We start from the raw sequence: 14423 nt of genomic DNA on the forward strand, positions 1-14423 counted from the left end.
CTGCCCCTCATCCAAGCTCCCCTGTCTCCCACAATGCTCCCTTTTCCTCGCATTTATCCTAGAGACTGGGAGAAGTCACAAGAGAGGAGGGCTGCATCCAGGATGTTACTATCATCAGTGTTACTTACCATTAGAAGAAGAATTTGCTGGAAGCTGCTTAGCATATTACAAAGGTTCATCTAGGTAGATAAATGGACTTTTATTGAACAGGGAACCTGATCTGAAAAATCCAGCACTGCAAACACTCCATCATGAATTGTGTGACAGGTATGTGAGTAATCTCACTGAAGCCCATTCTATTTGAACGTTTCATGATAAGCATATATTGAAATCTTTGCCTAGCAAAGAATATCACTTCACCCATGGAAGAGTTCTGTTGTTTATTTTGGATAGAGGAGAATCAAAGACATAATTATCTTAAGTGACAGAATTGTATACATGTCTTTTGGTACCAAGTTTAAGCTTGCATCTTGACCTATATTGTAAAGAGCAAAATTAATGTCTCAAGAGCCACCCAGTGACTGTGATTAACCATAATTTGCATTCTTTATTGAATGTCGATAGCCTGCATGCTACCAGCTGTGAAATTGTACAATAAGCAATAATTAAACAATGAAAGAGAATAAACAGAACTAGTTAGGTGTGATTTGGAGCAGTGAGTAGCAAAGGTGACTTTTAAAGTTTTATTAAGCGCAAAGCAAGAAAAACAAAATACAACCATGTGACCTATGCTGCGATGAATAAACAGTGAACATTTGTAAAAGTCTACTAAACATAAAGTCACACTATAAAACAACAGTATCCCTACTAAATAGAGACTATCCACTAGACTTACAGGATCAGAGGCTTCAAAGCCAAAGGGACTATGTGTGGAACAAAGTAGGAACCATCTCTGAATATGTATCTAACTGCAGTTCACTACCTTTACTGATGGGACATTTGTTCTCAGAGGTTGTTGGGTTGGTTTGGGGTTTTTTTACAGAGGGTTGGGGAGGGTGGAAATGGAAGTTTACCATAGGTTTGTGCAACCTGGCATTGCATATGGGAACCTCTGGCAGGCATTTGGCTTTTTGCTATTTTTAAGTCCCACCCTATTACATATATTCAAAATGAGATTGTCGCAGATGTGTACAGCATCATAGCACAGCTACCTCCCTAAAGCAAACTCCTAAAAGCTCAGTTTCCCTTTGGATATTACCAATTACTTATGTGTGTCAAATGTACTGTCAAGCTTTACTTTTTATTGGATTTTGCCTTTTCCTCAGGTTTGAGGACTTCTTCTGATGGTGGTATTGGCCTGGGTTTAGCAAGCTGGCCTGGCTTAATTTCAGGCATTTTTTCGCCATGTCTGTACACACTTACAGTGACATCCACTGTTTCCCCGCCATATTTGTTCTTGACATGGATGCTATATTTGCCCGAGTCTTCTGAGGTCACTCCCTTGATTGTTAAACTGGCATATTTCCCTTGTTCCAGTGAAAAAGCGTAGTGCTCATTAAGGTCAAAGGCCTTGTCATTCTTGAACCAAACCACTTCGGGGTCAGGATTTCCAAACACAGTACAGGTCAGATTCAGTGTCTGAGGGAGGAAAAAAGAAGTAATTTTAAGGATCAGTCAGATTTGTTTAACCAGAATAGTCTCAGTATTGCTTTCAGGCACTTCTTATTCCTAATTAATTAAAGTAAGACAGGTATCATGTTCTTGAGGACTGAAAAGTAGGGTTCCTAATACTTTTTTTTTAATTCACTCTTCTCACCACCTTACCAGTGACTGTGATGCAGTAATAGCCTCAAGGTAACAGTATCTGAAGATGGTAAGTTGGACTGTCATTGCAGTCCTGCCTGCAGGATACTCCTGACAACCCATTAGTCTGACATGAGGTTCAGGCAGTGATAGGTTTAAAAACATCCTTGAAGTTTCCCTGTACACAACAGGGGGATAACTGAGCAAATCTTTTTTGACCAAGGCCTCCTGAGGTTATTGCTTGAGATGATAAAAAAAAAGCCACTTAAAAATAGAGTATAAAATATGAATCATTGGACAATGATTCTAGATGCTGCTGACGAGTAAAATGGACATATTTCACGAAGAATAAATAATACATAAATGTTATAAAAGTGTTACACTCATGTACAGCATATTCAGAGGATAGCTGACATGACCTAGTAGGCCATCCTGGCAGTTCAGGTATTTTCCAAGGACTGAACTGAGATTGAAGAAGCCCGTAAAATTTTCATGGTCATTCTTCCAAATTTTTATATAGTTACTGCTGAACTCCATTTTGACCACCATATGTATAGATATGTAAAATTTATGTATTTAGGTACAGTGATGACAGAATGAATGAAAGAATCATTTGAGAAGTTGCATTGATTATTGCCTCCTTTGTCCACCTTTGCTTGAATTTCATTCTGCCCAAAATTCTGTCCTAGATAATTATAAGTCACCTTAAGAATTTCATAGATGCACCATTGTGTTAGGGGAAAAAAAAAGAAGAAAAAAACCCAAGCAATGAACAACCCAAAACTGATAGTTTCTACCAAAATGCTTCCTTATATTCCCTCCCTGCCATATTCCCCTTCAGGTTTCACAGACTCCCAACCCAGAGGGAGCAGAGAAAGTCCGTCTGTGTGCACATGTGCATGTTTTTGTACAGTATTTTTCTTGAATTATGACGAATGAAGAGGCGTGATATAACTCAGAGAAAAAAATAAAACAGCAAGAAATTTTAAGTGATCAAAAGTGCTGTACGTTCACAAATAGAAGCAGTCGTGCATACTACATGCCTCCAGAGTCAGAGGGGAATGTTGAAGGGAGATTTACATGCTCTGGGTACAACCCAGTGACAACCTAAGTGTGTGAGTACTCTTAAAGAAGTGAAATCATGTATGACGTAAAGTTAACTAATAGCCTATAGGAACTAGCCTTACTATAAAACATTTAAAGGAGTAATGATGCAAACATGAAAATAAAATTTTGGGAAATCAAATTAATGTCTAATGACATGAGTTTAAATCTTACTGTCCTTTCTGTAACTCAGGCATCATTTCATTACTATTGCCCTCAAAAGTGACCTCATTTAAGAGTAATTAATTATTAATTCATAATAATTAATCAAGCCTTAATAAGTTAATATTAAAAGCTTACCAGAGAACAGATATATTCCACAGTCATTTTAGGTCATTTGGGCCTGTTCTAATATATTAAGTTATAGATCTGACTTAAAATCATTTATACTCTCCTAAGAAGCACTAGTAAAGCTTTGTCTTGTGACCATATATTTATGTAGTTATACCATTCCATTGCATGAGGAAAACTCTGCTCTTTTTTTTTTTATATAGTTACTTCTCACACTTGTACTTACATGATTCTTGCATGATACCTGTTCATATTTAATTTAGAGGTGATTTTAAATTGTGATCCATTTTGTTTTGCCTGATTTCAGGAATCAGAGATTTCTTTTCACACATTCAGTTACATAATCCTCACATGATTAGGCCCCTTTTGAAGCCTTTTACTTCTGGAAACTTACTATGTAGCATTTCCTTAATTTAAGGTTGTGGGTTTTAGGGCATGACTGTATGAGGAAACTGCAGCTCGTCTGTGCATGCAGTCAGGGGTGACTTCACTGAGCTGTTTCCTTGCAGTTAGACTGTTTTAAGCTGTTGGCCATAGAGTGACTTATACCTAACCTCCTCAGAGACTGGCCTTCTTGCTGTGAGGTGCCTCTGTCTACAACAATAAGAAGGCACCTCATGTGAACACCCATTAGAGACAAAGGAAGGAATGGGCCAAGAGGAAAATCATCTTTCTTTGGTCCAACTTTCAGCATCCACTGCAAGGCCCACATGTTCCCCCATCTTTCTAAAGAGGCTGCTCCTGGATATCCAGAAAATGGCCAAGTACGCAGGAAGTTGGAAGAGTTGTGTGCAACCTCTTAATCCAGTGAGAAGAAAGACAGCTTCCACACAAAGCGACACAGCTGTTGTCTCTGAAGATGCACTTCACACAAGAGACATAAACAGTCTGATCAACACGCTCTTGATAGCCAGCAGATGGTAAGAGTCACATTGGCTCGTGACTGCTATAGTCAGTCAGAATGAAAGTCCATCTAGCTCTTTTAGAAGTCAAAAGCAACTGCTTAAGAAAGTGTACAAAAATACAAAGGATGAATAATGTGATCCTATTGCCAGTATACTTCCCTGCTTTCCACAGTTTGGTGGCTTATAAACTGGTTATAAGCACAAGTTGTATCGAGAACATTGTATTTAATGGCCCCTGCTGGACTTCCTTTCATGGTATTGCCTGTTTGGTTTTTTGGACCCAAATGTATTTTTGCCTAGGATACTAAGGCACAAATTAATTATGAACCAATTGAAAAAATACTTTCTTTTGATTCTTTAAAGCCTGTAATGACCATGTAATTATGCACTCCCTAGTTCTCACACTGTGAGAAGTGCTGGATAATCATTTCCAAGTACTTCCTCTGCGCCATGCACAATGCTGCAGATTTCTTTTTGCTCTTTCAGTCATTTTTCTTCCCAGACTGAAGAGGCCTAGTTTCTCCACATAGAGAAGGACAGGGCACCCAATAGAAGAAGATTTGCTTCAGGAGAAAGCAGACAAGAACTTGCTGTCTGTGTGGGAAGGATGAAAAGAGTTTGTCTTTCCTGGACTGAAGGTTTGGGTGTCTGGAGTCTGGAACTCACCCTCAGAATGGAAAGACCAAGTTCCGGTACTTCCTCACACCTGTAGGGACTAACAGCAGCTCAGACTAATAGTCTTCTCCTTCTATTTTAGTACCCAGAGAGTTTGGTCTGAGGTTGCATGAGAGCCTTCTCCACCATGACAGAAAGCCCAGTAAGGGACACCAGTCAGTCAGCATCATGAAATTTCTTCTCCAGCAGTCAGACTGACCTAGGAAAGGACTTTGTAAAGATTCACCAATTTTGCCTTTGTATCGGGGTGTTTAGTTATTATTGATGTCAAAAAACAGGTGTATTCAATGGCCTTCAGTCTTCTGTAATTATATATTGTAATGGGGCTAGCTGCCAATATATAGGAAGAGGGAAGAGTTTAGCCTCTTGGCCCAGGTAGGTTCTTTACCCTCCTCTACTCTTACCAGCCATAACAGTCTATGTCTGGCATACTGGAGAATGGGACCTAGTTTTTGTTTCTGTTACATTGGGTCTCAGAGGGTAGCTGCTTCCTCTTGCCTCTTCAGTTTCTCCTACAGGTCAGGAGTGGACTCTCCCCTTGAACTTCTCTGCTCAGTACACAGAGCTGAAAGCCAGCCCAGATTTGAGTATGCAGTTAACTCAGCCTCTGCATAATTAGCACAAAAGACCAGCTCCTCTTGAGGCTGACCTTGCTTGCCTAAGATCTGAATCTGGTGGTGCCTCCTCTGACTGTATAGTCAGCTTACGGTGTACCTATGCTCGCTTGTGACTTTGCATGTGTCTCAATTAAATTACTACCATTAGATAGTTTAAATTATCCTCCTGCTCTCTGCTTCTATGAAATCATCCACATTTCCTCCCCTTTTGCCATTAAAGCAAATCTCTCACCAGTCAGCATGACTCATTGACAAAAACTGTCCTTACCTTCCCATCCATTATAGTAACGACGTCAGGCAAACCACCAATGACTTTACCACGATCTAGGAGTTAAAGAAAAATATGTAAGTCATGTGAAGTTTAGGACTCAAAATTACTCATTTTTTAATGATTTTATAACTTGGTGCCATATTAGTCACAACTTTTGTTTGGACTTACTTATCTTAAAAAAAATGTAGTTCTTGGTTAATTAATAACAAAATAATACAATTTTTGTGATATTTTGTGTTATTTCTTTTTAGAATTTTTTATGATCCCCTCAGATTTTTTAGCAAGATTGTGCTACAGCATTCTAAACTGATACACATAACTACCTTGAAGCTACTGCTGAGCTTGACAGTTTGTGCTTTGGGCCCAGAGCAAAGCAAGGAGGATGCTTTTAGCATCTTGGTGGTATCTAAGATCTAAGGAAAATTTGTTCTGCCACTGTCTTTGTGCAAGAAGCAGCTTGTCATTACTAGGGGAATTGATATCAAAGTACCAGAATTCCAACAGCTCCTAACAGTAACAAGCTTCCCCACTATCTGTGTCTCAGCAAGCACTACACCCAGCAGGCATTAGTAGGTAATTTTTTACTTAATAGGTAGATCCCAGTATTTAGTATCATCATCAGCTTTCACAGTCAACACCTCTTGTGTGATATGCAGAAGCTCACACCTCACAAAACCTCTGCAGACACAAGAAGATGTAGTGGAGTCTTGCAACATGTGTAAAATTTTAGTGGGTTTCCATTGGAATTAAAGACAAATAGACCCACAATTTACTATTATTATTGCAGTATTATGCACTAACAGGGGATTTCTGCAGCCACAGAACTCTGAAAGCTATGACAGCATATCATGATGGATGCCTTAAAGAGAACACTAGACTACATTGTAGAACACGTTTGATAAAATATAAAATAAACTTACTCTTCTCAGCAAAAGCAGCTGCCCTAAAATTGTTGAGGAGGAGAGGAAAAGAAATACATAATGTTATTAATGAAATTATTAATAATTTTTTCTGTAGGTTAAGACACTATTGTTACAGCATTAAAATGCAAAAGATGTAGCGCTTACTTGAGTCGCTGGAATTCTGCATATGCATCATCAAAAGCTGTAACAAAACAGTTGACAGAGTTATTGTTCATGAACATAACTTGCATTTGGGGTTCAGTATAAGCATTTAAACACATACCCATGTTAAAGCTCTTTTAAAACACATACACGGTTACACAGTAGCAAAATGGGAAACCAAACCCCTGGAACCCAGTGCCACTGGTAGTGAAAACACATACAAGACTAAAAAGATCAAAACAGTTATGCAACTAAACTGCAACCGATTTTGACCAAAGGCTTTCTCTTTTTTACTGTCATTCCTCTGATTATTGCCAGTTACTTCTGTTTAATCCATGAAAAGCTGCCATGTAAGTATGGTCTTATAAATATACCTTGCCCAGACAGATCAAGTGTGCGTTTGTAGGATTCCTTGTCACCAAAGATTTCAAAGGTGTAGTTCCCCTTATCCTTTTCAGTGGGTTCACCTATCTGCAGCCAAGCAACATCCTCTCCACCACCAATCTTCATCTTTTCACCAGAAGAAATCTTAGATTCCCTTGAAAAAATGAATAGAAATGAGTTTGAATATTCTTTTCATATATATTCTCCATAGGAGATCATCTATAAAAAGTTACAAAGGATAACGTACTATTCCTGAACTACAGATAAATTGCAAGTAATGAGAGCAAGTTCACAAGAGATTCTTTTCTTCCTAGTGGGAGTATGAAACACTTTGGAACCATTAGCTTGAGCTTTCATTCCAAAGCTTAATTTGTTCACCCTCTTCTCATTCTCCTTCTCTCCACATACACAATCGTATGTGTTTCTATCTATATGCACATACATGTCTGTATGCGAAAATGGTGGATGACTTTAGAGTTCTGTATGCTCTATACACACTACCATGGAATATATCAGAATGGTAAACTAGAGGCAAATAACCTTTTCTGATGAGCAAAAAATCTTTATCTTTCATTAACTTCAAAAATTGATTAAGAAAACAATAAAAGATTTGCATAGAATTTATTATTCTTGCATCAAGTCACAATACACTTTTTTTTTTTAAGAACAAGACAAGAAGCAAATTTCCTAACTGCAGATTATTAATAAACAGGTCTTTAAAAAACAGTAGCATTCTGTTGACTTATCATCACTTCCTAAGCTAAGAATATAGGAAATGTCCTACTGATTCAGAACAGTGGTTCTCTGGGTCTGTAATCTGTCCTGAAGAGTGGAAATAGAAGAAGCTATTTACGGAGAGCATGCAAAGCAGACCACTTTCAATGTTTTGCAGAGAATTTTCCTCTTTCACTCATTAACTAAAGAAATCTTTCTTTTCATCCTTCTTTCCCAAGCATCTTTAGCTGGAATTTTTAATGGATAAAGTCAACATTAGCTTCTCTTTGATCAGTTAATTTATTTGCCCAGACAGGGCTGATTTTGCTTCATAGCTAGAGAGTTACTTGGATGGGGAAAAGGAATTTTTACTATTTCCCTTTCTGTAAGATGACTACATTGAGTTCAGCACACCAAATTAGATACCTGGCTAGAAACTGCTATATATTGGAAAATACTACATGTAATATTCCCCACTGTGCCATGAGTGGATGATTCATGCTGGCTTTAGGACTTGTATTATGTTCCCTGCTATGCAGTATAGTGGATAATTCAAAGCTAGATAGAAATTTGCATGGCATATTTCATGATGTGCAAACAATAGTAAAAAAAACATGGATTGTCTAGCCTTTCTTTTTTTCCAGGAAAAAAATTTGCTAAATTAAAAGATCCAGGAGGTTTGGAGAGGCTGGGGGAGGTTGGTTCATTCGTTTGTTTGTTTTAGTCTCTGTTTTAGCTTTAACAACTCTGGCTTCTAATCATTGTATTCATGGGAGAATTGAAATTTTATTTGTTCAAAATCTGTATTCAATCATGTTCAAGACAATCAATGTGTAAGACATTATAAAATCTGAACTATTGAGGGGGGAGGAGCTGTCTGTATGTAAATATAAATATGCGTGCTGATATTTCCATATTAGCCATGTAGCATTCTCTAGTTTTATATTTCTATGAACTGGATGGTGGAATGGACTAAATCACTTTTAAAACTCAAGCAGATATAGTAAAAGGCAGAGGCAAAAAATATTTTTCTTTTTCCTTCCATCATATTAGTATCATATTTACTGAAAGAAGGAGCAGAACTTACTGAATACAAAGCTTGAATTATGAGTACAGCTGCACACTCTTGCAAAAGTGTTCTCAAGCCCTGAACCTGATGATCACTGACACTTTTCCTGTGTTCCTGTCTTCACAGAAATCAAAGGCTGGACAGCATTGCAAAACTAGGACCACATGCTGATAAACCAGCCTCTTCCTGTCCGGGTCAGACCAGTTCACTGTGTGTCATCTTTGTAGGCCATCAAGCAATGTGAAAGTTGAAACCACTTGAAGAGTTTTAAAATCCTTCCAAAGCCTACCTGTGGTTTCCAACAAATGAGGGCCTGACAAAGCAAAGCATTTGAGCACACATTTAACTGTAAATACACAGATGAATAGAGTGCCTCCAAAGTCAAAGATTAATGTAACATGAGGGTGGAAAACTATTGGGAACTTTAAAGCTCATTTAGCCAGCACGGGTTCATGAAAGGCAGGTCCTGCTTGACCAACCTGACCTCCTTCTATGACCAGGTGACCCGCCTAGTGGATGAGGGAAAGGCTGTTGATGTTGTCTACCTGGACTTCAGCAAAGCCTTTGACACTGTTCCCCACAGTATTCTCCTAGAGAAGCTGGCGGCCCGTGGTTTAGACAGGTACACTCTTCGCTGGGTAAAAAACTGGCTGGATGGCCGAGCCCAGAGAGTTGTAGTGAATGGGGTGAAATCCAGCTGGCGGCCGGTCACAAGCGGAGTCCCCCAGGGCTCAGTTTTGGGACCGGTCTTGTTTAATGTCTTTATTGATGATCTGGATGAGGGGATAGAGTGCTCCCTCAGCAAGTTTGTAGATGACACCAAGTTGGGAGGGAGTGTTGATCTGCTTGAGGGTAGGAAGGCTCTGCAGAGGGATCTGGACAGGCTGGATCGATGGGCCGAGGCCAACCGGATGAAGTTCAATAAGGCCAAGTGCCGGGTTCTACACTTCGGCCACAACAACCCCAGGCAACGCTACAGGTTTGGGGATGAGTGGCTGGAAAGCTCCCCCGCAGAAAAGGACCTGGGGGTGTTGATCGACAGCCGGCTGAATATGAGCCAGCAGTGTGCCCAGGTGGCCAAGAAGGCCAACGGCATCCTGGCTTGTATCAGAAATGGTGTGGCCAGCAGGAGCAGGGAGGTGATCATGCCTCTGTACTCGGCTCTGGTGAGGCCGCACCTCGAATACTGTGTTCAGTTTTGGGCCCCTCACTACAAGAAAGACATCGAGGTGCTGGAGCGTGTCCAGAGAAGGGCAACGAAGCTGGTGAGGGGTCTGGAACACAAGTCTTATGAGGAGTGGCTGAGGGAGCTGGGGTGGTTTAGCCTGGAGAAGAGGAGGCTGAGGGGAGACCTTATCGCTCTCTACAACTACCTGAAAGGGGGTTGCAGAGAGGTGGGTGCTGGTCTCTTCTCCCAAGTGACTAGTGACAGGACTAGAGGAAATGGCCTCAAGTTGCGCCAGGGGAGGTTCAGGCTAGATATTAGGAAAAAGTTCTTTACTGAGAGAGTGGTGAAACATTGGAATAGGCTGCCCAGGGAGGTAGTAGAGTCACCCTCCCTGGAGGTATTCAAGGAGCGTGTGGATGTGGCATTGTGGGATGTAGCTTAATGGGCATGGTGCTGTGTGGTGTTGGGTGGGTTGGTTTTTGGTGTGTTGTGGTTTGTTGTTGTTGTGTGGTGTGGTTTGTTTGGGGTTTTTTTGGTGGTTTTTTTTGTTTTTTGGTTTTTTTTTTTTTTTTTTTAGTTGGACTTGATGATCTTACAGGTCTTTTCCAACCTTAGTGATTCTGTGATTCTGTGATTCTGTGGTCTTATTCTCAGCTCTGACGGCTATTCTCAAAGCATTCTGTGCCGCATTGAATATATTTTCAAAGAAGAGGAACAGAATTAAAATATTTTGGGTTACTTAAGACTGTATCAGTTTGAAAAAAAAAATTCCTTTCTTAATACAGGCTTTTATTAAACTGTGAGAACAGATCCTTGGTATTCACCTAGTGCTGGAGGAGAATTTCAGCCATTTAAAGAAAAGGGCAGCCCTGAATAGAAAACAATGCTTGAATATTTTCCTATCTTTGAACCAAAGAGATAACATAGTGAAAAACAAACAGTCTTTTGTTAAATAAGAGGCTGGAATACTGCAGATTCTTTTTTCCTGGCTGTTACAGCCCTCCTGATAGGTGTTGGACAGGTCTGTTAATATTTCTATGTACTATCTATGTGAAAAGAGAATATGAAGTGCTAGAAAGAGAAATTCATTAATGTGGTCCAGTTACCAAATGAATGCTGCAGAATAGTAAATAGTGATTCATAAAGATGACATTTTTTCCCAAAAAAAAATTCTCAACTACCTGTGAGACCAGATGACTTTCATTTCTTCATTGTAATACTTCAGGAAACACTGGAGCCTTATTCCTTCCTCAGTGCAAAGGATCTTCAGAGGAGAGGCTGACTTACCTAAGTAAAATAGAATATATGCAGATCAAACAGGATACTGGAATGAATAGGAAACAGTCAAATGGACTACTTATACTGTCAGGACAAAAAACATTTCAAGATCTGGGCCACGATTGTCAACTACTACAAAGAGACAATGGTTTGTGCCTTTCAAAGTAGATCTGCTGATTTGTATCAGGTGAAAGTTCAGCATCAGTTTATGGCTTAATTTTCATATAAAAGCATTATGACTACCAAGATCCATTGTGAAACAATAAGCTAGTCATGCCATGAAACAGTAGTGTCATAATTCTAATTGCACGAAAATTTTATTCTTGTACAACCCCTCTTCTTTCAGTGGAATGACTCCCAAATTCTTGGGAGCAGGATCAGAATCTCGTTCTCTCTGTTATTAAGGCTCACTTACTAATGGAAAGTAGGAAGAAAATGATTGCTACAGCATTGTCACAGTATCTAAACCAAACAAGCCAGGTGGAATAATACTTTGTTCCCTTTTCATAGTGCCAATTAGCAAGGTCAACTGCCTATTCAGAAACTTAATAACATGTCCATAATAATATAAGCATCATGACTCTCAGAGATTTCCCACTTACAATAAAAATTGTCTGCCTCAGGCTCAGATGACTTTAACATAAAAAAACCGACATGAAAATCCAAGACAGCATTTACTTACCACTGACTCCACTCAAAGCCAGGATTATATCATCATACACTGAAGAGAAGAAAAAAAAAAAAAAAGAAAGAAAAAAGAAAATGTACCATCAAAATTCAATCAGAATATAGTTTTGTTATGTTCAGTTTAATTAAAGCGATATGGGAAATCTTCACATCCTTAGGCAAAGAAAACCATTAAAATTGCAACAGGTGTATGGGACAAATTGGAGACTGTGTACAGCATACGAATTCTGTGCTGTGGCACTGAGTATCTCCACTGTGTGGAGTCAGCTGTCTGCTGTCAAATCTTTGTCTTTGTATCCCTCAGGCCAGAAACAATAAAAGGTCATTAAAACTGGATAGTTCATATTCAAAGGAGAGTGCAGAGGAAAGAAAAATTATTACATTCTAGCTGAAAACAGTTTTCACCTGCTCCCTGTAGGATGGCATTTGACAAATGTAAACCCCTTCAACAGCAAGTGAAAGAAACCAGGCACCATATCAAATATCACAGAGCTGATGGGTTTGCAGAAGGGGAGAGTCCTGGAGACAAGGGCAGAAAAGCAAGTAACTCTCATAGCGGAGGAATCCTGTTCAGTGTCATTGTGTAAGATGGAAAGAGAGAGAAAGAAAGAAAGAAGCACCATAGTTTCAATAATGCCTATTAAAGACTGAAGAATGCATATTCAAGGCTGAAGAATTTTTATGAATAGGGAAGACAGTGAAATGTGTGAAATTCAGAAAATACTACTTGTATATTTGATCTGTATTGATCTGTATCTGCACAGTTTTTGTCTCTGTTAAAATAAATCACGATTCTATTCTGTAACGCTCTGCAAACTTCAGTATGCTTCTACTGGCATGTTGACAAGAGGACATGAATAACATACTACATACACATTACATGACAGATGTCTGGGGGAAGTGGGGTTATATTGTCTATACTGTCTAAATGAGATGTTTTTCTGAAAGAATGGCTGACAGAGTTTATGTAGAGGAAAAATGCCTGAGAGAATATGAAGTGATGATACAGCCTTCTAAGATAAACCACAGCTTAAGAACTAAGTCTAATATTGATTTTTTCCTCTTACTTCAGGTACTTCCCCAACCTGCTGAAAAAGAATGCTAAAATCTTTGGTGAACTGAATTAAATTTTGAATATGTCTTTCTACGTCTATTAGGACCCAGCAGAAAATCTTCATTATTTGAGTCAAATGACTACATGCAGGTGGGATAAATCCATGTCCACTTTGGCCTATTTGGTGGGACCTAAGTAGAGAAGCCCAGGGAAGCTCTCTCTACCAAACCTGAGTAAAATTAATTTATGCTGGCAATAGATCAGTCTTTGCTATAGACTCAGAAGTAAACAAACATTTTTTTTTACTGAACAATTTTAAATATACATAAAATTACAGTAGCTCACTGTGATATCTGATAACATACAAAACCTTATTTAAATGCCTATTATCGGTGCATTTTAGACTAGATTCTCTTACCCTCATTTGCATTTATGTTCAATTGAATGCCAATGAACATTGAGCTTGAACTAGCCTGCCCCATCCAGTACACAGTCTTCCAGGGCCCCGTTCATGCTAAATTTCTCTGTTTATGTTTCAAGGCTAAATCCACCATTTAGGACACCCACTGTTTGGATTAACACTGCAGTTCTTGTGGTTTTGCTGGTTGACATTCTCAAAGCCTCCTGGACCCACAGAATTAGACACTGTGTATTCTCAAAATAGTCATTTCATTGTCTACATTTCCAGCACAGCACAGTCTTGCCATACCTGAAGTATTGTCTCTGGAAGGACCCCTGACCATAAGATGGAGAACTACGGTAACTTTTGTTCATTCCACGGGTCAGGATACCCCTTACTTGAAAATCCATAGACTAAGGGAATGATATCTGTGTGTATATGAAAGGATGGGAAGGGAGGAGGTGGCTAATGAGGCTGTATTGCATAGCATGGGACTTGAGCATTACATAAATGGTATGGAATAAGGGGTGGATTGTACTGGTTTGGATTGGGATAGGAATAATTTTCTTCATAGCAGCTTGTATGCTGCCATGTTTTGGATTTGTGACTGAAAGTGTTGATAATACAGGGATGTTTTAGCTATTGCTGAGCAGTTCTTGCACAGTGTGAAGGCCTTTTATTTCTGTTCCTCACACCGCCTCACCAGCAAGTAGGCTGGGGGCTGGAAGGCGACATAGATGGGACAGCTGACCCCAACTGACCAAAGAGATATCCCATACCATATGATGTTGTGCTCAGCAATAAAAGCTGGGGGAAGAAGGAAGGAACATTTGGAGTTATGGCATTTGTCTTCCCAAGTCACCGTTACACATGATGAAGCCCTGCTTTCCCGAAGATGGCTGAACACCTGCCTGCCAATGGGAAGCAGTGAATTAATTCTTTATTTTGCTTTGCCTGCATGCACAGCTTTTGCTTTACCTATTAAACTGTCTTTATCTC

General features: G+C 39.4%; 1 protein-coding gene across 1 annotated transcript in view; it reads right to left on the reverse strand.

Moving 5' to 3' along the window:
• Positions 1-365: 365 nt before the first annotated feature.
• MYOM2 (myomesin 2) overlaps positions 366-14423 on the reverse strand; it is an 81346-nt gene continuing 67288 nt past the window's right edge. The window contains exons 33-39 of the mRNA XM_059835882.1: positions 11966-12004; positions 11187-11292; positions 7045-7208; positions 6674-6710; positions 6527-6549; positions 5604-5659; positions 366-1578 (exon numbers count right to left, since the gene is read on the reverse strand). Coding sequence (XP_059691865.1) covers positions 1234-1578; positions 5604-5659; positions 6527-6549; positions 6674-6710; positions 7045-7208; positions 11187-11292; positions 11966-12004 — 770 coding nt within the window. The 3' untranslated portion in view covers positions 366-1233. The remainder of the gene's footprint in view (positions 1579-5603; positions 5660-6526; positions 6550-6673; positions 6711-7044; positions 7209-11186; positions 11293-11965; positions 12005-14423) is intronic.

This window comes from Gavia stellata, chromosome 2 (assembly GCF_030936135.1).
Source record: "Gavia stellata isolate bGavSte3 chromosome 2, bGavSte3.hap2, whole genome shotgun sequence".
Classification (NCBI taxonomy): domain Eukaryota; kingdom Metazoa; phylum Chordata; class Aves; order Gaviiformes; family Gaviidae; genus Gavia; species Gavia stellata.